General features: G+C 37.9%; 1 protein-coding gene across 4 annotated transcripts in view; it reads right to left on the bottom strand.

Annotated features, from left to right (window-relative positions):
• Positions 1-27,336, bottom strand: part of VCAN (versican) — a 114,149-nt gene that overhangs the window by 20,682 nt on the left and 66,131 nt on the right. For all 4 annotated transcript variants that reach the window (XM_035563207.2, XM_050716475.1, XM_050716476.1 and 1 more), the window contains 4 exons: positions 12,098-17,623; positions 9,809-9,922; positions 7,404-7,517; positions 129-287 (listed from right to left, as the gene is read on the bottom strand). In XM_035563207.2, coding sequence (XP_035419100.1) covers positions 129-287; positions 7,404-7,517; positions 9,809-9,922; positions 12,098-17,623 — 5,913 coding nt within the window. The remainder of the gene's footprint in view (positions 1-128; positions 288-7,403; positions 7,518-9,808; positions 9,923-12,097; positions 17,624-27,336) is intronic.

The following is a 27,336-nucleotide window of genomic DNA, read 5'->3' as shown; positions in this document are numbered from 1 at the left end:
CTTTGCATCTCTACATTCTAAAAATATATTTTAGCATGGAGATGTAAAAGTTTAGTCAACAGCCAATATGATCCTAGCTCTGAATCCTCAGTGCCTGTGCTGCTTAGAGAGATGACAACAGTACGTACGGTTCACAAAGATCTGCTCCTCATGGGACAAGATGCTCGTCAGGTGGGCTCCCTGCAGACGGCATTCCCTTTCAGCCGTGTCCCATGTGCGCCGGTGGGCAAAGTATTTGTAGCACTGCCCTTGGAACTTGTGCCAGCCGTAATCACAGGTCTCCGTGTCTGTGACAAATAAACAAACCACGTTTCTGATAATGGGCATGGAACACAGATGTGTTTCACATGGATGGGCTCTCTGTAGTGCAAAGGTTGAAGAAGATGCCCAAAACTCATTAAGTATCTTGAGTGCTAATTAAATTTTCATGTTGTTCTGTTTACCCAGTTTTGTTGTAAACTGCAAGTATATTATTTATGTAAGGAGTATAACTGTACTTGGCAGCTTTGTGATCTTCTACTATTCAAGTTATGCTGTAGCCAGACAATCTCAGAAGGATATTTTTACTCCATTACTCAGGGTGAATGAAATGACTTTATGTTAGACTGACATTAGTCTACATTTCATCTAAATTTTCTGAGTCTGTATGTGGGGATTGGATTTTTTACTTGTAAGGCGGGCTAGTTCTTTGAATGACTGCACTGAATTACCTTGGTTTGAAAGAAACTAGTAATGGAAAATAATTATGAAGGAACGTGCTTGTTATTGTTCAGTCCAGACACAAAGCTGCAGTGTTATCCCTCTGAATTTACCCCTCCAAATCCTCCTCCAAAACCCATCTTCCATGATAAACTATAATTTAATAAACTCTAAGCATCAGTTTCTAAAGAAGGCTATAAAGCTGAAATACAAAGTCATGAAATGCACATTGTATGTGCTTGTACAAGGGATGGTGCTGATAAGAATACATAATAGACAGAAGTTCATATCAGCCAGTATTTCTTTTCATCTAAAGAGAAATAAGCATGAGCCTTGGAAGAGTAACAATCTGTGGATTTAACGTTAATTATTTCGTCATGGTTAGGCAGCTGCAAACAGAATAGATGGCAAGAAGCAAGGTTCCCATCCCAAGTCTCTTTCTGCACCAGCACTGTAGGAATGAATCACAGGCAAAAATCAGTATTAGTAAGATGGACAATAACAAATATGATGCCTGAGTGTGCCTGAGCTGTGCTCAATGACAAGAACCTGTCATTAAGAAAAGAGAGTTTTGGGGAGGAATGGGAAAAAAATAAATAAATAAATAAAAACAACTACGGAAAACTCAGACTGTTTTGATTTACTGTGTAAGAAATGGCACCATGAAGGACACTTCAGCACAAGGTTACGGCATATTCTCACTACAGCTGATCCCAGCAATCTCAGCATATGCTGAGACCCTGACGGGCCCCTGTTGCAGGGTGCTAAAGAACAGAAACAAAAGCTTGGCTTTTTTTTTTTCCTCTACAAACAAGGATTTGCCATTTCCCACAAGATTTTGTGTCAATGCCAAAACAAAACTTTGTCTCAAAGGAACCATCTTGCTTTTCCAGAGTTATATGTACATTCTGGGTGTGAATCAGATCTTGTATTTTTAATAAATAAATATATCCAATAGTTAATAAGATGCTCTGGCCTAAGAGACTCTCCTTGCATTAGTAAAGGGAAAAGCCAAACACAGAATATGCCAATGACATATGACTGCAAATTCTTTAACTATAATATTTCTCAGGTCAGAGCAGCTACCAGCTGAGAGGAAGTTCTGGGAAAAAAAATAATTCACAACACAAGGCTGATTCTTAATTCAGAGCAGAAAGATGCCATTCGCATATCCTGAAGCATGGAAGTGTCATTTTTTTTTTGGAAGTCTGGTTGCCTTTTTAAATCTCCCGAGATAAAAAAAATATACTTCACATATATATGAATGAATACGTGCAAACGTATCACTTCAGAGGCTTACCAGAATTTCTCTGTCAGCTCCTGGCAACATTAATAACACAGCTATTATTGTCTTAGGAGTCTAGTATCAAAATCCTTTTTTAAAAGTTGTCAGTACAGACATAAATGTACTGAATATGATGGCATAATAAAGTTTACACTGATCATCTCTCTTCTATTTTCAACAAGTTAAGCTGCAGAAAACTGCTTGTGCTTTGAGTAATCCCAGCTATGAAAAAACAACTGTAATTTATACTAGCAGCTTGTTAGTTTTTGATGTTTTCCCTCTTTGCATTCTGTACGAGGTGCAGGGTGCCGATACAGCTTTAATCTCTGGGACCTAGGCCATTTTAAAGTTTAGTCTGCCTTTGGCTCCCTTGAACATTTGTTTAACCACACAATGCTGACTAACAGTGATGTGTCCTCTAAAAAGGCACTTAAGTTTTTATTATTCATCTTGTTCAGGGACCACCTTGTCCCACAGGAAAGAAGTCAGATAATAACAAGCAGTGTTGTATGCTGAGAACATCATAGCTGGAGAGCAGATCCAGGCTATGCTAAGCTAGCCTTGCCTGCCTCTGCAGGGAGGGGCTCCAGGATTTGAAAGAAGGTCTGCTGAAGGGCTGAATGGGAAGCAAAGCAGCTTGAAAATAGCAAAGCCCAAAGACTGGGTTCAAAGAACGAGATGTAATGGCCCGAATATGAACCATCAGCACCAGAATTCCTCCTCATAAGGCGGAGGATGCCAAACTGCAACATACGTACTCACAGTTGATATGCATGCACTCATGGTGCACATACAACTCTTCCCTCCTATCCAAAACAACATGGATTTTTTTTCCAAGAGGAAAAAATTAAATAACTTCTTCAGCACTTGTTTGTAGCCCAAAACTACCAAAGAGAAGAAGACAGGGCTGAAGTCTGTAAAATAAATAGGATTTTTAGAAGAGGAAGTGAGGATTTATTTTTTGAAAGGAAAGAGTCAAAAGAAGAGGGGAAAATGGAAGGAAGAAAGGGAGAATTATGAGGCCAGAGGACAACAAATGTTAACCAGGCAAATAAAAATGTGGGGACTGTTTCATCTCTGTTGCAGAGAACTGAAACAAACACTGATTTGCCCCGACTTTGTGTGTGCACAAGGACATGTATACATGCATATACATTTATACACACACATATATATATATACACATATACAGACACATATGTATTAATGCATACACATCTTACTGCATTAATACAAATGAAAGAGAGACGCAAAGGTAAAGGTAACTGCTCCATATGGATATAGGTTTTTAATGCCTTTTAACGCCTTTCTTGAACCGGTAAAGTCTAATTGCAGGTGGCTGTAAACTTTCTGACCAAATCACCTGTGAGAGCAGAGTAGGTGTGAGGACTTACTGAATACAATACCCCATGTTCACTGTAGACTTACCCTGGGAGGTAGTCACAGCTTTCTGTAACCTTATTCCAGAATGTGATGGAAAGACTGAAACACTACTTGCCATATTTATGGCGTTTTAAAAGTTGTCTGACTAAGTTTTAAGATTTATTACAACTTACAGGCTTTTTCAGTGATGTGTGCAAGGAGTTACTTACACAACCTCTGTTCTTTGTAACTGCAATTGTATATGTGTAACAACATCTCTAGAATCTGCGTTCAAAAAAAAAATGTTCTCTGTAAATTTAATACATAAGCAGGTATTGCTTTTTCAACAGCTGCAATATGCTGCTGACAGTAGGTCCCTTGTCTTTAAACAAATTCCATAAGAGGCTTAAAGCAAATAAAGACAGAAAAAGAGGTGCTAGAACATAAGGAGAGTCCTGCTCAGCTGTGGATTTTACCCGTGACCGTCTGTCTTCAGGTAATGAACAAATGCCTGAGGCCCATTAGCCCACACATCTTGAGGAGGAACCATTTCTCTGGTAAATATTCAAAACAGTCCCTCCTCAGCTGAAAGACATCAGCTAGAGACCATCTGTTTTCAGAAAGTATCCTTGCACTGAGCCCTTCTTAAACATTTCCATTCCAAGCTACTAAGCTCTGGGAACAAAGTGAATCAAACAAGACAGAAGTAATCACAAACATTTAAACAAAGAACTTGGGTTATAAAAAAATAATAATAATAAAATTAAAATAAGTGGGGTTTTGTATGACAAAAAGAAAAAAAAAAAGTTTTGTTTTCAGAACCTGGAAGACAGAGCAGCTGTCTATGTTATGCCAAGGAGGCATGTCCAGTAACAAACATATGTACCAGCTTGGCACACAGGCCCAAACATGCAGCTGCATTTGGTAAGCTGGCTAGGTGAGGTGTGCCTGCAGGGATCCTGCAGTGGAGAAAGCCAGACTTCGAGTTTAAAAGCCAAACACCACTCCTTGAAAGCAGGTAGACACCCTTTAGAATAGCAAGGGGGGGAGGGACAAAAAGGAAAGGGAACTCCAACCAGCCATGGAAGGAAAATGAAGACAGAAAGAGGTGCTCATCTACCCAGCTCTGACCTCATTCATTGGGATGCTGAAAGCTCTCCAAAGGGCTTTCCACAGAGGCATGCCAATGACCGCTGGATCTCCTGGGATAAGACTCATACCGAGGCCTGCTTCAGTCTGCAGTCACCTTTCCAAAAACCTTTTCTGGGTATTTCAGCATTTAAGAAGTGACGTGCAAATGTCACCAAGTGGCAAGCATTTGTGCTTTGAAAAGACACACGTGATGGGCAAAAGAGGGTATTTTCTAAGAGAGGTCCTCCACTCCCCTTTGATCTAGTCTGAATCAGAAGCGATGCTGGCTTGCTGACCTACCAATCTGGTTTAGAAAGGAAACACCCTCGGTTACTCTATTTCCAACATCAGACAACTTTAGCTCTCTTCAAGAAGAAGTTCCCGGGCTCAGATTGTCTGCTGAACTGCTTCCACCTGGCAAGAAAAATGTCTGTCAGGGAGCCAATTACAGCTCAGTGATTCTCAGAATTGATATCTTTCACCCTAGGTTAGATCACCCTGAAGGCTCCTTGACTCCCACCACCTGTCAGAGCTCCCTGACATGCAGCCACAGCGTCCCCATGTCACATCTCCTCTTAACACTGATACTATGCTAGATGTCAGCCAAAGATCTCTTAATCTAGAAAAGTCTCATGGGCGCATTTTGGTAAAATTCTGAACTCTACATATTTTTTTCCACACCAGTGTCTTGAGACCAGAGTGTAGTGAAATTGTCTGCTATATTTTGAGTTTCATTTTCAGAGGCAACATGCATTCACTGCTTCCATTCACTTCCACGATATTTTGAAAACTCAGCAACATGTCTAAAAAAGCCATTCAACTTCCACCCCCCCCCCTTTTTTTTTTTTTTTTTCTGAGGCTCTCTAAAATAAATAGTATATACTGGAGGAAAAAAAAAGAGAAAGTAATGAAATATAATCTTGGTGTGCTCAACTCCACCTTTCCTGTGGCACTGAGGTACACATTCTGTCGTTCTGGCTGGTCTTTAAATCTAGTGAGGTCAGGACTGGTGCCTTGAAATAAAGCCTGCTTGCCAGACAACTGTGTCTGAATTGCCAACACAATTTTATTTTGTCTGGTGGAGTGGAAATTTGGCACTGAACACTTCTCCCAAGTCCCAAACCACTGCAGGACTTTAAGTGGAGGAAATTTAAATTCCAAAGCTGAGTGAGCAGGGCTCTGGTTCTGATTGACAAACTAGGAAATGTTCCCATTAACCACCTAAAATGCACTCTCAGGTTGGTCGTAAAAAGCAGCTTAAAGCTACCACAGTACTCAGAGCCATTCACTGCTACAGATTTGCTGAAATGACAGGGAGAAGGAGGCGAGTGAGAACATTTATTTCTTTTGTTGTGAAAACACTGTCAACTTGTAATTTTGGAGAGCAGATTCAGAAGCTCCTTTCAAATCACAAGGTTAGGCAGACTACTGAAAAAATTAAACAGTGAAAAGTGCTGGAGCCAGTCAGCTTTGAGAGGGTTCAGCTCTAACAAACAAACCTCTATAGGTTGATCTGGAAGAGTTTGCAAACTGCCTTCCACTCATTAAAGATGAAAAACAAACCTGAAAATAGGCAGTATTAATTAAACAAATCCAAAGGTCCAGTTCATTCATCTGGAAATGAAACCACTCAGCTGAAGAAAAAGAGAAAGAAGGATATTTTCATAAGCTTTAGAAAGTACACTTTAAAGTACCCTTTCTTTTTTTTTTCCATGGAAACGCCTTCATTAATTTTAGTGACAGAACAGATTTTGCTACCCTTTCCCCCCTCCTTCAGGCGCATATTGAGTAAGCATCTTGCAGAGTATTAAATACAGCAGGATTTCTTGCAGACAGTGCAAGTAACAGTTACAGGAACCTGGATGTTTAATCTAGTTTCAATTGCCTGGTTTAGAAAATCTTTTAAAACTTCCCTGTAATTGTGATCCTGCACCTACTTGCCCTAAAACAGAGCAAAGCAGTCTAGAAAAGTGTGGGATGACGATGTCAAGGTTATGGTGCCCTGTGAAAGGACATATAATCTGGTATATTCCGTAGACTGTTCCTACTTTCCAGTGACACCTGTTGGAAGAGATGTGTTCTGATGTGTCTTTCACACTGTATAGAATTTTTTAGAGAGAGAAGCTCAGTCCAACAGTAACTCTTTCCACTCATTATCCCATAAGCATCACTACTATGTCTTCGTAGTAGTCTGCAAGGCAATATGAACAGGCTGTGTTTGCCTTGGAGCCACCTGAAAGCTGTATGGCTGTAGTTACTCTGACACAGAGACTGCCTGATATATCTGTTAATATTTAGTATGGCAATAGTATGAGTTCTGGTCAGTTTAGCATGTGGCTAGTGTTTGCTCTCATTCACCTGTAAAGACGGTGCAGATGCAACCTTAAACAAAAACTCCTGAGCCACAAATCATTGAAGTCTACCATACTCAAATTTTATTGAGACTAAAAATTGTAATGTCTCCTCATCACTAACGACTTGCCACAGTTTTTAACCGTTTCTTCAATCCTCCCTCTTCTCGAGGAGGCTTTGCTTAGCTACTCCAGAAGAGTATTGAAATGGAAGCAGATAGGTATATAAAGTTGAAAGAGTCTTAGCTGGCTGCTGGTATGATTCATCTCTCAAAATGTTTTTAGGTTCCTCCACTGATTGGAAAAACAAACAAGTAAACAAAACCACAAAAAGACAAAACAAAACAGATACACTCTGCTGCTCATAGTGAAGAGTAACTCTGTAATGTAACAATGCAAAAGAACAAGAGGGGAAAGGAACAAAGGATAAACTTCAGGGTCTAACAAAATAAAAGTACATAAGCATGGATTCTTGTTCTTTTACTCGAGTTAGACCTGGAGTTAATGGTATTTTCCCTCTTTCACGGTTACACATCTGTGACCTAGGTCACCCTAGATTTTAAAGTATACCTTACCTTGCTCACAAAGAGCACCTATATAGCTTGGCAGACAGAGGCAAGTGAAGGTGTTGAGGCCATCTATACACGTGGCTCCATTGCGGCATGGGTTAGACTGGCATTCATCGATATCTACAACATAAAGATAAAAGTGTGCTTATAATCCACCCACCTCCCAGAACGGAAATGTTATTCAGCCTTGCTCATAATCATTACTAGGACCAGTTCAATCCAGAAGAATGAAGTATTGCAAAAGATCCAAGACAGCAGTTTTATTTGTTTGATAGTTAATTTCACTCTGCACAACTTTCCTTTCTCTTCACCCAAAATCAAGAAGTGTTCTCCTCAGGATATGTGACTTTGATGATCCACAATTTTATATCCTGCACTCTGACTCCTGAGTTAATTTCTAAAATCCAGATCTTCAGCCCCACATTGTACAACTGAGAAAGAAGTCATGCTGTGCAGTATGCAGTATTTTACCTTATCAGTAGAGAATTTGACTTGAATGTGTGATCATGGCATGAAAAATTCTCATGAAATACTGGAGACTCAAATATCTTCAAAAATTTCAAATGTTAGAAATTTCATATCATCAGAAAGACTGTTAATTTCAGACTTCAAAGCTGAGTGTCCTACATTCTTATTATTTTGTAATTTCTTCTTTGTCTCATTTCTTCCTTATCTAATCTTAGCAAAACAAGGATGAACCATCATGAAGATAATCTCACTGAATGCCCAGTCAGATAGCAACATTCACAGCCACGCACAGGTTACTCCTGAGTCAATGGCTCCATATTAAACAAATGACTTTTCTCTCCCCTACTCATCTGGCTTCTTGTTTTAAATTGGACAACTATTCCATTTACTATAAATACTTTGCGGATGTATTTGCATAGGCTGTAAACTAGTAGGTCCTTTTATAAGAACAAACTGTGTTTCTAATAAAGATTTTGCAAACACCTTAGTCAAAGCCACACTGTTGTAAGACATTGGCTATCAAAAACTTAAAAGAGGAGTTAAACATGTATGTTTAACATGCAAGCATGTTAAACCAACAGTTGTGAAATCCTAGGAATAATCGCTGCATTATGTATTTTATTTGTTGTAGTAATTTAGAAAGCTCTCAGATTGACTTTTTGTGTTTTATATCTGGAATATTCTTAAATACATGTATAGAAATGCTGAGATTTACTTTCTCAAGCACCACCAAATATATTTTTAAATGGCAACTGGAAGTGGAGAGTCCCATTCCAAATTACTAATAAAATGGTAAAACTTCTATGGGGTAAGAAGTTGCCAGGTTATTCTTTTATAATCTGAAGGAATAGAGAGAAAATTATTCTCTCTGATCTCTGGATTGTAAATAGCGGATGCCACATTTCTTGACAAGGAAGAAGATCTAAGATGAAACATCTAAGATGTGACATCTATCACTAACAACCCACTAGAGAAATACTGAATTCATCAATAAGATCTAGGTAAGCAGAGAAAAACACTAGCTAATTTTTTTTTTAACCATATACTGTCTTCTTGTAAAAGACAAATAAAACCACAGTAGTCCTGACAATTAACTTATACTAACATCAACCTTTGGGTGGATTGAATTTTTCCTCCCCAGCTGCATATGGTGAATGGAACTCATTTAAGCAATACTGTGCGTATTTTTTTCTTTCAAATTCAGCAAGTGACTGTGTAATAGGCAACCCCCTGATATTGATCAGGAAATTAAACTGAAAATTAAAAAAAAAAAAAAAGACTAAAAACAGTTTTACATGAAACAGCCAAACAGCCAGTTTCATCATACATTGGCTTGTTGGTTTGGAAGCAAAAGCTGGTTACCCTGAACTGTACTGGTCAGTCTGTTGAAACCAGCATTCACAGCAGGGAATGCCAAATGTCTCAGGCAGCATGAGGAGGTCCTCAGCTGGAAGACTTACCGAAATACTAATTTATACTGAAGATGCATCTGACTATGGTCATATTTGCAATTTTCTTGAAAAAATATCAGCAGGCATTCAGTGTTCAGCTTCCTTGCTACGCTTGGGACTAGGCTATTTTGACACCCTTACAAATAATTACACAAAGATTTTAAGGAATTATCCCAAATAATAATGCTGATCTATTCTTATCTGATATACTTATGAATTTAGTGTTAACTCAACTAGGACACTCAGTTCATTTAAATAATTCTCTTACATTTGTATGTGCACCTGTTTGTGCACTTTATGGGCTGAGAGAAAAATGGTTAGTAGACATTCTTCATTTTATTTCTCTGTCCATAAGTAAGGCTTTACTGTAGAATTTATTCAAATGTCTGTCTTCTTCAACCTCAAAAAAATATTTTTGCAAATCTTGTGTATGGAAACTTTATACTTCAATTAATCTGTAGACAATCCAGTATTTAGATGGCACCACCTTACCTAATTCACACTGCTCGCCATTGAAACCTGGCAAACATGTACAGATGTAAAATGAACCACGTGGGTAGCAGGTACCACCATTAAGGCAGGGATTGCTTTTGCATGGATCTTGTCCTGTTAAGTAGAAAAAGAAAGTTTACTCTGTAGCCTCAATGAGCTGACGTCTTTTTGAATTTTTGGAAAAAGAAATCTGTCTTCATTTCTGCATTGATATTTCAGGGTTTACTGTTGTTACAGAAACTATAATAGCAAAATAGAATATTAGGAATAAAATAGTTTTGTAAAACAGTAAAGCTTATTTTGAGGCATCACTATTTTCAACCTTTAAAATAACATGGCATTTACTATGAACCAGTATAAATAATTTTCAGAATTACTACATTTTTATAGCAATTTGTACTATATTTGGCAGTCACAATATTATACTGAGGATTTAGTTTGCATGACATGACAATTAATTATAGCTGAAATCAGTTAAACATAAGCAAAATGAATGGAAAATGCTTTTGCTTTTTTTGAACAGGGTTAGTTTATGTGGAATGATTGGGTACACAGAACATACATCTCTTTAATATACTGTCTGTCTGCTGACATTTCATTTCACTATATTCAGTCAAGCAATGCCCACAAATTCTTATTTCTTTGAAAGGATGTTTTCACACATGCATGTTTCTCACTTGTCTTTCCTTAAAATACATTTCAAGAATACAAATAAAGGTACTGAATACATATGTAACTGAATTAAACATTAAGATAAAAGCTTACCTGCTGTGAAATCCTCATTTTTTATGGGAGTTATCATTTAAATAGCTTTTCCATGCAGAGCTTTGATGCCTTCTAGTGATGTTTATTTCAACTGAGTTTACATACCTGGGTATTTGTAATTGATTTAATCCCTAAGAGCAATCACTCACATAAACAAAAATTCACTAGATAACCATTTCTAGGTATCCACTTCTCATAGTTAGAGGAAAATCATGAAGACAGTCCCTCTGGGATACATGAAGAAAGTCCTAGCTCTAAAAACTTACAAAATGGATAAGATACTTTTGTAACCTAAACTGACTCAAAGACATGAGAAAAGTTTATATTTTTGGTTACATTTTCCCAAAATACTTTGACTATTCTTTATGAAATAAAAGATAAGATCTATTTTACCTTTTTAATCTGGAAATTAAAGAACTAGTCTTCTTGAAGTACCAAGTACCCCATAGAGTCATTGGAAGGAAGTAGGTTCAGTTGAAAGCCTCCAGGAGAAAATCCTGCCTACATAAATCCAGGCATGTAAGTAGACCGGATCTTGCTTTGGAAGTTTTCAGAAGAATCTGATCTCCATAAAACAGGGTCCTTGTTTTAGGACTGCCTCACTGCAAGTCCAAAATGGAGGGCTGTATTAAGCACCTAACCATGCTTATTGCATGTTTGTCTTCCTACAGACTGCATATTTTCCTAGCAAACCTTTTCAAATTGACAGCTACCTGGATTATTTTAGGAAAAAACAATAGAAAGCCCTGTAATATTAAGTGAGTTTTTTTTTCTTTCTTCAACTATATCTAGATAAAATATAAATTGAATATGCACTACTCATATTGATCCTAACCACATCATTTGTGTATTTGTTGAAATGGTGCCTAACAACCATTAATGTAAACTGTAATATTGTGGCAAATGATGTCAAACAAGAAGATCTATAATTTATAAGAGACAGACACTGTATCAACCAGTTAAGCTACAGACAGGCTGAATTTGTGAAGTCCTTTTTTTTTTTTTTATTTTCTGGAAAATTATCTTGCAGATCAAGAAAAGCTATTTTTTATAGCAAATTCCAATCCTAAAATGCACACTAGATCTGCTATGTAACATGTTATAAAACAATCCTACCTGTATAGCAGCTGTGTAAGTACTATTGTCATTCCAACACAGAATAGCTATCAGATAATTATATCTATCTCCATTGAAAACTGGAAAAAAAAAGTTATTACAGCTGAATTCTTTACCACAATCAGTGTTACCTTCCTGTCTTTTAGAACTTGCTGGTTACCTCAAGTCTGATCCAGAGCTCCACGATGCAAACACTCAGGAAGCACCACTGAGCTTGAGTTTCAGTCCCCCCATCTTTCATTTTGTCACAGTAGGGTTTACAATCATGCTGATTTCAAATCTTAAGGATCATGAGTTCTGTTGTATTTCATATGGTGCTTTGATTGTCATACCTCTTATCAGAGTTAAGACATACATTTACATGTATCAAAACAAACAAATATGACAGTGATCATATGTAGAAGTTACCTGGAATTTGCACTGCTGTGCCTTCTACTGAACCCACACTCGTGCCAATCAGGAAATCTGATCCATTAGTGACTTCCGGAAGGGAAAGTGATGAAGTTACAAGTTCAAGAGTGTTTAGCTCCTCATAACTTATTGTTGACTGCTTATTTGGATAAGGATTTTTTCCAGGGGCTGTATTGTTTGTTGCAATGTTAGAAGAAATTGTTGTGATCTCCTCTCGACCAAACAAAGCTGATTGTGTTTCCATGCTTCTATCCAAAGGTTGTGAAGACAAAGTTAGCATTGTAACTGCTTCCTGTTCAGGTTTGAACAACCCACCTTCTATACTGTTGGGTGAATCTGAAACAGGTGTGGAAAGAAGCCATGGGATCTCCCTCTCTGTACTCCTGTCACCTTCTTGACTGGGGTTGTTCACTCTCTCTGAAGAAGACTCAACTTTTATGGTGCTAACATTTGGAACATCTGTGCTTGCTCTTTCTCCAAAATTCAGAAAAGCAGTAGGGAAGGTATGTATTGATGAAGAATCTCCAGAGACAGTAGTTTCTTCCTCAGCAACCAGATCAGTTACAGAAGAATCTGTCTCCTCTGACCTGTCTGTTACGAGTTTATTAAAGTGAGGAGTACTTTCAGTAGTTGGGCTTTCTGACTGAGGCTTAGGAGAAAACTCTAGCAGAGAAGCCTCTGTTGTATCTAGAAGGTCTGTAGTGGGTGGTTTATAAGTTGCTGCAATATCAGAACTAACCTCTTTGAAAGTTCCTTCTGATGAGTGATCAGACTGATCTGTGCCCTTTGATGATGACGTACTTGAAACAATCCCCTCAGGATACTCAGACACTCCGTTAACTAACTGAACAGTTACTGAGGATTTAGGAGTTTGAGGTTCAGAATAAAGGCTTGCTGAATCTGTTTCTTCATACTCTGCCGATGCTGATTTTGTTTGTATATATACTGTAGGATGCTTTTCTTCATTGCTGCTAGATGGTACAGTTATGTGTTGTGAAAGACTCTGTGTGGTGACAATACTTAGATCAAGCGTGCCAGTTGTCAAAGCCTTTTCAGTCTCAGTAGTTAAATCTGGTGTAAGGGAAGGAACCACAGGCTTCTTATCATCCAGTTCTTCTTGGCCCATTCCAGAAAACCCAGAAACAGACATTGTTTCACTCTGATCTGCTATGACTCGGTTGTTTGCTGAAGTGTTCAGCTCATATGTGTCTTCTGTTGTGCTTGTCATTAAAACATGTTTAGTCTCAAATTCAGATTCTTTAGACTCATGAGGCACATGAGGGCTTACCAATGAGGGTACTGTTGGAAGGAAAATTCCCAGCTCATAAAGGCCAGTAGTGGTGAGAGTTTCTGTTGCAAACTTCACAGTATTCCCTGAACCTAAATCCTTGTCATCCGATTTTGGTCTGTGCCCAGATGTTACTGATTCACTACTTAGCTGGGTGGAAGTAGTCAAAGAAAGACTATCACCAGATCCAAGTGAATTTTCTTTGATTACAGAAAAATTAGGTGTTGAATCATATTTGTCCACTTCAGCTTTCATGCCATCATCACCGCCATAAGTTGATTGTATGGCACGATTTGGCATTGTCTGCACACTTATTATATCTTCTGGCAATGATTTGGAGTGATCCATGTCTATAATAGCTGTTTCTTCTGATGGGATTTCAAGTCGTTCTTCAATTAGTGTAATATCACCATAAACAGAAACATTAAATAAAACACTTCTTTTATCATCAACCATTGGAATAATTTTCTCATATATCCCGGTATCACTTGTTAGTTCTTCTGACGTAATTGTCTTCGGTTCAGCACCAGTTTGATTTGCCACAATCTCTTTTTCTTCTGTAAAAAGGGATGCTAATCCTGTGATCACAGTCTGTGATCCATCTGTCGGTGCCTCTGTTGTCATAACTTCAGAATAAACTTCTCCAGGAACACTAGGTGAAGCAGTTAGTTCGACTTTTGTCAGAGGAGGTATCGACAAATGAGTAAATGTGTCAGGGGGAAATGAATCTGAAACACCAACCCAGCCCGATCCCTCTCCAGAGCTTTCAGGTAATAATCTGCTTGGCATTTCTGTTGCTGATGTTGCAAGTGATTCTTCTGTTTCAAGATTAGGGGTTCTACTCAGTATTACAGAAACAGGAGTTATGACATCTTCAGTCAGCAAATGTGAAGTTTCCTCATAAGACACAACTTTAGAAGTAGCTGTTGGCCTGTCTGTTTCATTTTCTCCCCTCCTGTGGTTTGTTTCCTTATTGTGAGGTTCTTCAATAACAAAAAAATAATGTGTCATCTCCTTGCCTTCAGAGTTGAAGTTCTTGGAACTGTCTTCTGTTAAAGCTGGGGAACTGGTGATCATCGAGTCTGCAGTTCCTGACAGCAGCTCTTCTGCAGAACTTGTAATTGCTTCATTAACTTCAGCATACCTTTCAGTGCTTCCTCTTTCAAAGTCTTGTGTCTTGTCAGTTGAAAGGTTGGGTCCTACATTTGCAGGATGAAAAGGCTGAGGACTTAGAGTACTTGTGATTTCTTTGACAGCCAATGGCACTACAGAAGGTATAACAGTAAACTCATCTCCTGATCCTTGTCCTGAAAATAAAGCATCACCAATGAGATCATTATTTGGTAGCTTTTCTTCTTTAGTTGTCAGGAGTGATACGGGAGTATCTTCTGTAGGAAAAATACTTTGCACCAACTTCTCTTCTTCCTCTGTAACTGTAATTGGAGAGCTTATGTATTTCCTTTCAATCGTTACAGACTCAGTTACTCTGTCATTATTAAATGGGAAAAATATTTTTTCACCAGATTCAGTTTCTACTTTCTTTTCTTCTGAGTATGGTCTGACAGTGGGAACATTTAAAAATTCCAGATGTTCATGGTTAGCCTGTGTACTTTTGAAGAATGGATCTTCAGTCATTTCTGCAGAAGATTCTATCGCTTTTGGTGAAATTTCCCATGGCCTATCTTCCTTTGAATGTGTATCTTCTGACAAAGGAAACTTTGTAGTAAAAGCTCTCACTGTCAGTTCATCAACTGTTTTCTCTTCCATTTTTATGTCAGTTACAGTTCCCATCATGGTTACTTCATGTTCAGCACTCTTGACTAGCTCATCAGGTTCAGTAGTGAAGGCATGATCCACAGATGGCGTGCTGACAACTCTTCTGCCATATTCCTCTCGTGATTCTGGTTTCCCAGTGAGTGAAACTGCTGTTTTTGTAAATGATTCAATGAAAGTTTCTGATTCTCCAGAACCCTGATCAATAAATGAGAAATGACCTACAAGTACTTTTTCAGTAGGTCCATTAGACATTAGTTTTGTAGTGCTGCTGTCACCTCTGAATTCTTCTCCAGAGCCATGCTCAATCAGGAGAATTTTGCCCAAAGAGACAGTTGAAGGACTATCTTTTCCATTTCTGCTTTCTGTAGATTCAGCTATTGCTTTTATATTTCCAGTACTGTGTGTCACCATGATGTCAAGAGGGCTGTTATTAACCACTGATTCTGGTGATGATGTGACTTCAGCTGTTTCTAAATCCTTTGTTTTAACTCCTGGTGCAACATGAGGTGTTTTATCTTTTCCAGAACCATGACTAGATTTTACTTCAGAAGGAGCTCTGTAAGTTGGTTCTGCTTCCTCTGTTAGTTCTCCTGGGTTTCCTGTACTAAACACAGTCTGGGACATCTGACTTGCTACTCCAGACTCCTTTGTCGAGCCATCTGACCCAGTACTTGAAACTGATATTGCTGATTCACCTGTTCCCATGTGTTCTTCATATTCTGCTGTTGCATTCTCCAACGAAACATCTGTGATGTAAACTTTTCCTTCCTGCTTTTCTGTTTGTGTTTCAGTGACAGACCTTGATGGAACTGAAGTCAAAGTAGCAGATGCAATGATAATATCTATGTCTCCAGAACCTGCATCAGTAAATGGGGAGTCAGTACTTACCACTTCTCTTGTGGGACTCCCTGATAAAAAGTCTGCTGGTTCTTCAGCTGATCCTTCATTGATAAAAAGCTTCTTCTCTCTCAAGAAAGGAACGCTGGTAACCTTTTTGATTTCAGAATGCATGGTACCTGTTACTGGTACTGTTTCTCTGAGTGGGATGGGTTCCTGACTTGCAGTTCTGACTTCATCAGTAGTGCTTCCAAGTTCATTCAATTCTGATTTTCCCTCTGCAGCAGTGGCTGAATTTTCCTGACTTGAATAAACAGTAGTCTGTATTTCTTTCTCTACCTCAATTTTATTTTCAGTTGGAACCGAGTTGCCAACTACTTGTTCTGTAATAAGCTCAGACACAGAATTGGTGGGAACAGCTGCTTCAGAACTTTGATCAAAAGTAGAATAAAGATTGCTTGTTCCTCCAGGCAAAGCAGAGGTGAGTCCTGAAATGGTTACAGAAATTTCTGTGGGCACTACGGTGCCAGAACCCAAAGAAATGTCTTGCATTGGAAGTGTTTCTGTTATTGCCATTTCTGTTGTCATGGCTGAAGTTATAGCGGTGTCCTCTTCTACATCTCCAGAGCCTTCTAGAACTATAAAAGAAGAAGTGCTTAACTCAGGCTTTGCTGTCTGACTTGTTTCTTCCAGAAGGCTTTCAAAAGGGTAATTTGCATCAAGTTTAATAGTTGATTTATAATAATTTCCTGGAGCAGAAGTCCCCTCTTCTGGAATAAGGCCTTTCAAAGCTGTGCTGACAGTAGAAGTATCAAAACCCGCATCCAGACCAGCAGTTACAGCAGAACTTTCCACAGTAAATGCATTGGGAGCAGAAGTTGTACCAGAAACTTTCTCATCATCTTCCTGTCTTGACATTGTCACAATTTCTGTGAATGCAGAACTAGACAAATCAGATTCAGTGGAGCCATCTCCAGAAGATTCGCTAGTAATCAAAAGCAATTTTTTTGCACCTTTATTAGAGCTCTCCTCAGTTCCATGCCATGTTACACTCTCCTTATTTTTTTGTGGTGACTGCTCATATGCAGAAGTAATCTCTACTGATTTGTCTGTTGTGGCAGCTTCAGACTCACCACTATACATTGGTTCTAACATTGCAACATCTGCTGTCGGTTGTGTAACTTCGAACGCCCCTATTACTTCTCCAGCTTTGCTTGGTTGCATCGTACCAGAAGCTTCAGTTTCAGGTATTATGAAAGTGTTTGTTTCATTGAGTTGTGAAAAGGTTACATTTTTGGAATGTGCAACGCTTTCAATTTGGTCACTTCTCGCTTCCTCAGCTTTTGTGCTTTTAGGTGCATTTGTCACCTGCTGCTTTCCATTGATGAACTGCAAAGCTGGAGGAGTTGTAACATCAGTAGTATTTTCACAGTCTTCCTCCTCTTCAAATTCTATAAAGTTTGGAAAGAAAGGATCCAATATTATATATTCAGATGAATCCTGCACAGAGTCTGAAGTACAGGGTTCAGTCTGAGTTGATTCTGCATCAATGTGGGGTTCATCTATTGCATGAGGAAGCATGTGGCGACTGAACAGATCCAAAAGTTCATTCACCGGATGATCTGCAAGAAAAAAAGAGCTTTTCATAATCCCTAAGTAACAGTGATGGTTGTGCATTATAGTAGACACATGAAGTATAAACAATCTATAGGAGAAAAACAATATTCAAAAAGAAACATAGCAAATTCAGTATATTCTTCCATTGACACTAAGTTAAATGCTCTCCCAGTGTTCTAATTTCTAGTTGAAGGTCTTGTGTATTGAATACATTGCTTACGTAATGCTGTTCATTACTGTAGGTATTCCCAAACCCATGCCAGAGCCAACTTCTCCTGTGCCATATAGCAGAGACAAGATGAAAACAGTTTTTCAGACCAAAAGACTGTGATTCCAACCTACAGCAACTACTTATACAGGTTTGTGATGTTAGCTAGCCTTCACCAAAAACTGAGCTTAGACGAAACTAAGCAAAGTGAAGTCTAAAGCAAAATAGGACATAGAGGACATATCTCTGTAGCTCCATTTATTCTCATTATAGAGTAATTCAAATTACTAGTAACACCATAAAAAACAAACAAACAAACAAAAAACTGCTCTATTCTTTCCACTTCAAACCTTGCGCAGTAAATGAAGTCTCGCTTATCATATCAAAGATGTCTAAATTATTTAACAAATAAAAAGTAAACGAGATTCAAAAATCAGTCACCAGTCAGACAGTATCATGAGTAAAGCCCAGCCATTTTTTTCTGCTTATTACTCACTTTAAATTATTCACACATTCCCACAGACTGCAGACCTCTCATTTTTTTCTCTAGCTAGTAAACCAGATAAAGAAGAGGAACGATGGTCTAAGTAGACGATGTTTTAGCTGCAGAAGCCCTTATGAATTCCTCTAAGATTTATGATCACAAAGTCCACAGACACTTTAAAAATGCACCTTCTCAGAACAAACATCACATCAAACCCTCTGTTCTAGACAATAGACACTATCCTCATTAAGTACATACATACACCAGACTCAGAAAAATATAAATATATCAGGCTCTGATTGATAAAACACTTGGCTGGCTGGCTGGCTTGAAGCTGGAAACTTTGTGTTAAAATCTTATTCCATGAACATATCTTGCTGGTTCTACCTTTAAAACCATTTTGTCCAAAGTGAAATTATTTTTTGTTGGTATAAACTGGCATAACCAATAGACCTCTATTTACATCTATCAGCAGAGAAGAATATACAGGACTCTTACAGTCTTACAGCCTTATCAGTGATGGATGCTTCTCAGAGAATACTTTCAGGTGTTCTGGCATACCAAGTGAATGACAGAGCAAAATTTAGAAGTAAATCTTCCTCATTAAATCTACTTACAATGAGAAACTGAAAAGTAAAGTATTTAATTAGTCTAAAGTAACTCTCTTACATATGAACATCATTTAACCTCTAGAACTATTGAGCCTTCAGAGACAGAGTAATCAGGTGATCATTCTGGATAGGAATGTATTAAATCATATTAAACTGGTGCACAGCACAGCACTGTGAAAGGCTTGTGATTCTTGTCTTGAGTATTTTGTGCGTGCAAATTGACTGCAGCTTGGGTCTTGAAAAGGTCATTGCAGCTCTATGGAGAATTAATGTTCTAATATCTCACCCCTTGTTTACTGCTAAACTTATGAAGTGTTACTGAGTCTTCATTTCCACTAAAAGATTCAGTTTGTACAGCACTAAGTTCAGGGCTCCCAGAGCAAAGAAAAAAGGTTGTCTTGTACCTGTCTTCTGCCCAGCTACTCGCTATTGCACCACTGAAGCCTGGTGTTTACTTTGTGCTATGAAAACTCTGTTAGATGACTACAGAATTAAACACCTCCTCTCTCCCCAGCATGTACTTGTAGGGAGTTGTTTTGTGCAATGCTTGTAATGAGAGAATTTCTCCCTGTTCCTTCCACCAGTGGGTTTGAAATATTTACACACACTGCCTGCTGCCACAGGAAAATACAGCTTCTGCAGCCATTTATTTGAGTCTTCCCAGATCTACCTTTCAAATTTTATTCACGCAGAAAAGCAAGATTTTTGCTATTTGTCCAAGATGATGTGGAGATGCATGTCTTCCTGTAAGTAATAAAGTCACATTCAGAACCCACAAATTTCAGCAAAGAGCAATACTAGTCATTATAACAAGGAATCATATTTTCATAAAAAGTAGAAGCTCTCATCAGAACAGAATCGTACACTTTCTTTTCAAAATGGTGAATGCAACAAATACACAAGAACTCAATAAATGAAAAAGGGAATAGCAAATTACACCCGCTATGGGGGCTTTGAGAATTTCTGATTCTTAGTAAATTCACTGTAATGCAACTTCACTAAACGTACAGAACCAGAGAGCTACATATGAAGATGTGCACAGACAAGAAAGATGGCTTGTACTGTGTACACAGTTTAAGAAGGAATATGTATAAATAAGTTTAAGAAGGAATGTGTATAAATAACCTGGTATATAGGCTAGCCTGGCATAAGCATTGATTATGACTTTGTATACAGCTGTTAGGATTGTGTGCACAAAGCATGTAGCATCCTTTTGCATAGAGCCATACATAAATTTTTTTAAAACCTGGATGGGACAGGATAGGTTGTAATTTGTAGGAGGGTACCATGACTAACAAGTTCTGACCAGTGTATTATTTTTGTAGCAGTGCACACCTGGGAGCCACTCAAATTACTAGCTCATGCTAAATCATTTATGGTAGGTAATAAATTTAATGAACAACATCTGTTCCAAGTTCACCCAGAAGATATATACAAATTCTTACATACACAAAGATCTCTATCAGACATTACTTTTACTTTGTTAGCTTTTTCAAGATCTCACATGCCACAGAGATCCACATAAAAGAACCTTAGCTATGGTATGATATTCCAATAATAAACTTTCATCAAATACTAAGTATTTTTGTTCTGCCTTTTTTTCTTTCTTTCTTTCTTTTTTTTTTTCAAGAACAAAATAACCAGCTTTTAAGAAAACAGAAAAGAATTCAACTGAATTATTTTTTATTAAAATTTCTTCTCCTTTCTAGAGCTTTGATTAATCAGTGTTAGCAATCAAGTTCCTAATGTTCAGCATTAACAGATACGGTAAATTCTCTTAAACCCTAGAGAAAACCAATAATTAAACAATGCAGGTCTTATAACATGTAACCTTGTGCTCCAAGAATAAATAAGACACTAGGATGAAAACCTAAGTCCTAACACAAAATATGAATACAGGACAGAAAACTCTTAAATGGTTTATTAGATCCTCAGGGCAGACACACAAACACTTGCAATAGTTTTGAACTGGCTACATGTAGCTGACAGATGTTTCCCATATTTATGTTCATGTCCATTTCATCTGCAGGGAAAGACACATACATCTGAGCCTGCTAATAAGAGACAAGACGAGGACTTTAAGAGAAAAGAATTTAGCTCCTAAATATTCCTATCAATAGTTCACACATTACCATGACAAACAAGCCAAAAGGAGCACTTATTCAAAGAGGTGCTTTCTTACTATCGCTTCCAGAAGAAGAAAGTAAAAACAAGTAGCTAAAAAGCAGTAAAAACAAGGGTAGTCAGTCTAGATTGCCAATCCAAACAAGTCCTAAAGGAGAATTGTCAGTAAGACATTTTACTGAGAAAATTGAAGTATGCAGTGAAATAAAGATGAAATAGATAGGCTGATGAGTGCATATACAGCCTAGAGTGCTTCTTAATCCATTTAATACATGTAGACATTTAAAATTACCTGCATGGTGCAGGCATCTACCTCAGTAACAGTCAACTATGTGTAAGAAATGGAAATCCCCCAGCTCCAGGTGCTTTTTCAGCCACAGGAGGATTTGCCTGCTACTACTCAAAACCACAGAGCGATGGATTGAGGTGGCATTAATTTCCATTTCGACCCTTCTAATGACAGTTGGTTCTAAGCCCAAATTGTTTCTCATGGGACAAGGAAAAAGAGATGCCCCAGTGTTACCCAATGCTACCTTCCACATATTCAAAAAATTTATACAGTTTGATACTAGTCTTTCTTGAAAAGATTTTTAATATTCTACAAAGATCACTAAAAGGCTTTTCAAGATCATTGTTGGGGGACAGGCAGTAGAAAGAATTTTCTCTCTAAAAACTCCTCAGGTAAACAGCTGAATAAGAATGAATAAAGAATTAAATGAAAAACAGCTTCTAATGTTTTCCAAACTTTCAAAAAAGTGAAAAGAATATAAATCAGAAGACTTATGGATTAAGCATGTTTTTCTGAATTCTCATTCATAATATGACAATTTATATCTGATCTGACATGCTGAAGATAGCACAATTTCACCTGTGGATTCCTGCATTTTTCCCACTTACTGTTTTATAACAACTTGCCAAGACGTGTGTGAGAAGTAACAGAGTTTAGTCTTCTGTAGAGCTAGATGTCTGATAAGGCCACAAAATACACTAAAAGATTAAAGACACATTCTGTGGACTTTGAATCAGGCCCTGTATTTTGATTACAATAGAGATAAAAAGAATAAAGATTTTTGAAAGACCAAAACCATTTCAGACTGTTTGCCTTTTAAGTGTGAGTATCATTAGATAGTGGGACGCTATCACAAACTACGTTGCAATCACTATCAAGAATCCATAACCACAAGGCTAAGATGTAATAAATAAGTAAATAAATAATAGTTTGCAGTAGTCATATCTGGTCCTGCACTTGATAACCAGAGAATTTTGATTTTGGTTTCAACAGAATTTTATCATTGTGGATTTAGTTCAGAGTATGACTAAAATAACAATAAAATATTGTCCATATTTTATCATATTTCTGTAAATGTGACATTTAGTGAGCGTAAACCGCTGCAGTTGGTCAGTATGCTACCACGACCACCATCTCCTGTAGAAGAACCCCATCACTTGCACTATGATAAACTTGCTCCCTACAAGCAATGGCCTTGAATGTCACCTTCAAAAGATCGCGTGCTCAAGGACCAGGGGACAGACAAAATTGTAATCCCTAGCAGTCAGCACTTCTTGGAAGAATGGACTATCAGCTCAGGCAGGTTGCTAAATGACAACTCAAGTCAGATGTCTCAAACAGATGTCCCTTCATACCAGCTATTGATTAGACCTTTAAAAAGCATTACTCTGAGAAAGGCAATACAAAGCAGGATCAGATTTTTAAAATTTTCTATGGAAAGCACACCGATAGCAGTAAGGACTGAAGGCACATGAATCTGTATCTTACTCATTTTTGTATATTCATAGAATCTAGTCTAGCCTCCCACACAAAATGAGTCACAGAATTTCGCTCAGTCCAACCTTATGTTGTGGATCAAAGCTGCTTTGAAATGCTGATCCAAACAGACAATCTACAGAACACTTTAGTAAACATGCACATTGTGTTTGACTAAGACTTTCTGAAGAACCGAAAGTCATGGCTTTTATGTTGTACCTCAAAATACATGCACATTCATGGGACACACCTGACAGGTTAGCAAAAGTGACCTACCAAAAGTGAGCATACACTCAGCAGGCTTTAACTCAGCCAACAGGTGTCTCCAACTCTTCTGTAAAATATTTCAGAGCCCTAAAAGTAAGAGTTCGAAATGAGTTTACACTGTATGAAAGGTCAGTGAAGGCTCATGTCTGGGCTTGGGAGAGGACCTAGCATGAGGAAAGACTTACAGAGCTTTATGCCACACATTGACTCCCCTGAACCTCAGCTCTGCTGAGGACCAGCTTGGCAGTCTAGACTGACTCAAGCAGGTTTATGACTACAGCTTTCTGAAACTCTGCCAGTGAAAAAAACTCAACCAATGCCACAGGAATGTGTCAGTCTCAATGAATATTTTCTTTTAATAGCATAGTGAAGAAGTGAAGGAGCAATCTGACAAGATGGCCCTCATTTAAAAAAAAAAAAAAAAAAAAAAAAAGACTTTAAAATTTCTAAAACTAGGTGTGTAGAATGTTTTTTTTTTTTTCTCTCTAAAAATGTTACATTTAAATTGCTACAGAATGCTTCAATTTTACAGATATAAAGCATTCTGATAACATCTTTTGGACCATTTTGTTTAATGGAGTAGGGATTATATTGTTCTTCTTTTCATCTCATTTCAAAGGAAATAAGATTTTGAAACACAGACATTTCCTGCTGAAGGAAAATTCCAAGTGTCAGTCTTAAGTAAATGCAATTCCTCTAACTTGTGCCATCTTGTAATATCATTAACCTACCTAAGCACGGTCAAAGTGCAGTACTGCTTCAGGCATACACCATTTCCCCCAGCAAAGAAAGGTGGGAAATACTGCCAAGGAGCTGGTCTAAGGTGTTAAAGAAACATGGCTACTATTATACACACCTAAGTAAAGACAACAAAGAAAGGTGCTGAAATAATTAAATTTTTGATTATTTTCATCCTTCTACCTCCCATTAACATGGACAGTATGTATGATGAGGTCTAACAAAATCCAGTTCTTGATTACTGTTTAGTCTAAATAAATAAAGGGTTTTATTTAGCTCACTTAAAAGTGTTCCCCAGCTGGAGATATATTTCTAAAACATTTGTTAACTTTAGAAACATTTAAGGACGTAATGCACATTTCCATAGGCTTATTTTTTTTTACCTTCTAAATTTAATCAAAATTTATGTTTTCTTCTTCCTCTGACAGTCAAAAGAGAAGGTAATATTTTTAAAATCTCATCAGCAGGGAAAAAGAAAGAAAGAAAGAAAGAAAGAAAGAAAGAAAGAAAGAAAGAAAGAGAGAAAGAAAGAAAAAGAAAGAAAGAAAGAAAGAAAGAAGAAAGAAAGAAAGAAAGAAAGAAAGAAAGAAAGAAAAAGAAAGAAAGAAAGAAAGATTAGATATAAATTATATAAATGAGCCTTGCATAGAAATGTCGATCACCCAAGCAAATCTCTGGAAGAAAATATTTGAAAAGAAGAATTTGTGCACAGCTGGATGGGTAGGAGTTGAAAGAAATTCAAGGTGGGTGGTCAGCCTTGCCTGCTCGGATTTACTCCACGAATCTGCTGTACTGTATTTGAGTGTCTCTCTTTCCATGCAAGATACAGCCCTGCTGAAAATCTCAGTATCAGTCGCTGGCATGTTCTTAAACTGCAGCCTTTTACAGATATACCATTCCCACAAGTTCCCACTTGACCGAATTGTTGGCTATGACCAGAAACACCTGTGTAGAGTGGATGTCACTTATGCGGACATCTGGTTTGCACAGGACTCTGGCCTGCATGGTTGTGCTACAGCATCCCTGCCAAATTTTAAAGTAATAGACATGATGATACAAAAACCATGTCAGAAATAAAGGGACTGTTTTATCATAAAAGAGTATCACGAAACCTTCTGGCAATCTTTGGTGTTTCCTTCAGCCTCATTGCTTCCTGCATTCTCCCCCTTCACACAGTGGTAAACTTGTTAAGAAAAACCAGATTGAACAAAATGTCAAGTTGTTAAAAATGGCACTCCTGCAGTGTCAAGTCTAAGCCCCTGCAAGTGCAGGATACAGTTCCCTGTATAATGACAGAATATTTGTCAAAAAATATCCTAAAGAGGATTATTTTCTTCCCGTTTCCTCTCTGCTCCAATATGGCATTAACAAACCAATGCTCCCATCAGTGGTGTCTCTTCTTGCACGATCCATGAGCGTCCTTCCAATGACAACATTTTACTTTCTGCCTACAGAGAGAACGCTTCTAAAACTCTGCAGGGCTAAACAACCCAAAACAAACCACTGACAAGTATTAAAATCTTTTTTTCTTCAGCTGAAATCCTAAACAAATTAAAAGCCGGACTGTGCAGCCACACGGTATCTGGATTAGCCAGTCTGTCTGGATACATATATATAGAAAAGTCCAACTCCAGAGGCCAGCTCACCAGGTCAGGTGGCGAGCAGAAGAGCTGGCTGGGAAGGAAAGCAAGACTGCTTCAGTCTTGATCTCATGGGAGCTTTTCCATGGCTGAGGAGGAAACAGTGAGAGATCAACAGGCCTTGCCCTCCCTAGCCCATTCTCACTGCTGTCTCGCGGTTACATTCACTCCAGGGCAAACGCTAATGCTTCTGCCATTATGCAATGGAATGAGAAAGAACTAATTCTGTCCCTACTAACGTGGGAAGATGGTGCCCCTTCCCAGAAGAAATACAAATGACTTACCAACACAAAAATCCGGCGCCGATGTCTAAATGCTACAGCTACAGTGTTGAAGCAGATGTCCACCATTTGGCAACTCCCATAGCTGCTTGTGAAAAGCCCTATAATAAATATTCATTCCCCTGTCCCTTTCCCTGGTAAATGTCAACAATATTTGGCTTTAGGAACTTAGAGTAGACTCCTTCCTGTGGTAATTCTTGAAAAATTTAAGTCAATATCACATTAATGTAGGAGTAATACAGGTTATTTTATGGAGTAGGCAAGGGCTAAATTTTACTTTCTTTTCTTAGCCTATGTCATTTGTTTCAAAGGGGGAATTTCATGTGGCAAAAACAAAATATCAGAAAATATTCTGATGTTCAAGCTCTAAGACAGACAGTTGTTTTTATATATAAGACCACATATTTATGTGAATATGTTATTACCCCAGAATATTGGAGTAATTTATGTAAATGTGCTGCCACTTATCATGATGCTTTTCTGAAATTTTATCCCCTATAATTTTCCAAGCATCTTTCAAGCACTTCGTAAGCGCGGTTTTAGTTTAACCTCTGCACAAGCCCTCTGGTCATGCAGCCAGCACTCAAAACCATAACTGATCAGACACACTGATTGTCTGCAGCCCCCGCTCCCCCATTCGGGACAAATTTAGAGCTATTAACTATGTGATAACACACACTCACTCTGTCATGGCAGATCTATTTTTAGGCTTGAGTTTTATTCATTGAAATATGAGCAAAGCTTTGCTAGAATAGGCCACTGTGGGGCAAATCACCTTTGTCCTAGACCTATCTGCCTGTGTTACTAGAGTTATCGTCATAATAGCTTAAATGCAAATGTATGCTTTAAAATAGTTGAGTGATTACACACACAGAGATTGACATACATGGCATTTGGATTTTTCAGCATTTTATGCATTGCAAATATTACTCAAAAGACACAGAATGAATTCTGTAATTGCAATTTTAATGGACTATTCTTAGTATGATCTCTTGACTTGGAAGGAAAAAAAAATTGCACCCATTTGAAATTTATCTTTAGGGGTTAATATGTATGGTTGCTCTGGGTATTAAAAAATCTAAAGCAGTCTGGGGATAAACTGGACCAACATAAGGGTTTAAAAACCTCACTGTTACAGACAGAATGACACAAATGTGACTAAAATATATTTTTAGGAGTGCAGTGTCATGCATGTCAAAGCCTTTCAAAAGTCAAATACTAAACTTGACATTTAATTTCTTCCTGGATCAATTTTGGGGTGCCTTCGATCCTCACTTTTCTCAGCTTTGCAGGGACATGTGCACAACAGATGAAACAGACAGAAGAGTATAGCTGAAAAGAAGCCTGATGGAGCAGAAATACTCCAGAATGAGCTAATAACTACAGAAGACTTATCTGAGAGCAACCTGCAGTATACCTGCCAATATTTAACCATTTCATTGCTTGGAGCTGGACATAGAACATATGACACATACAGAGAATGAGTTTCTCTTTAACCATGTAATCACACACACACACACACACACACAAGAAAACAATGAGAAATGTTTTCATTTTAAAAGCAAAGCATTTTTCTATCTACTCTTTTTTTTTTTTTCCT

The sequence above is a fragment of the Cygnus atratus genome, chromosome Z (assembly GCF_013377495.2).
Source record: "Cygnus atratus isolate AKBS03 ecotype Queensland, Australia chromosome Z, CAtr_DNAZoo_HiC_assembly, whole genome shotgun sequence".
NCBI classification, from domain to species: domain Eukaryota; kingdom Metazoa; phylum Chordata; class Aves; order Anseriformes; family Anatidae; genus Cygnus; species Cygnus atratus.
The sequence above is the reverse complement of the archived record's forward strand: the minus strand, read 5'-3'. Positions and strand labels throughout refer to the sequence as shown.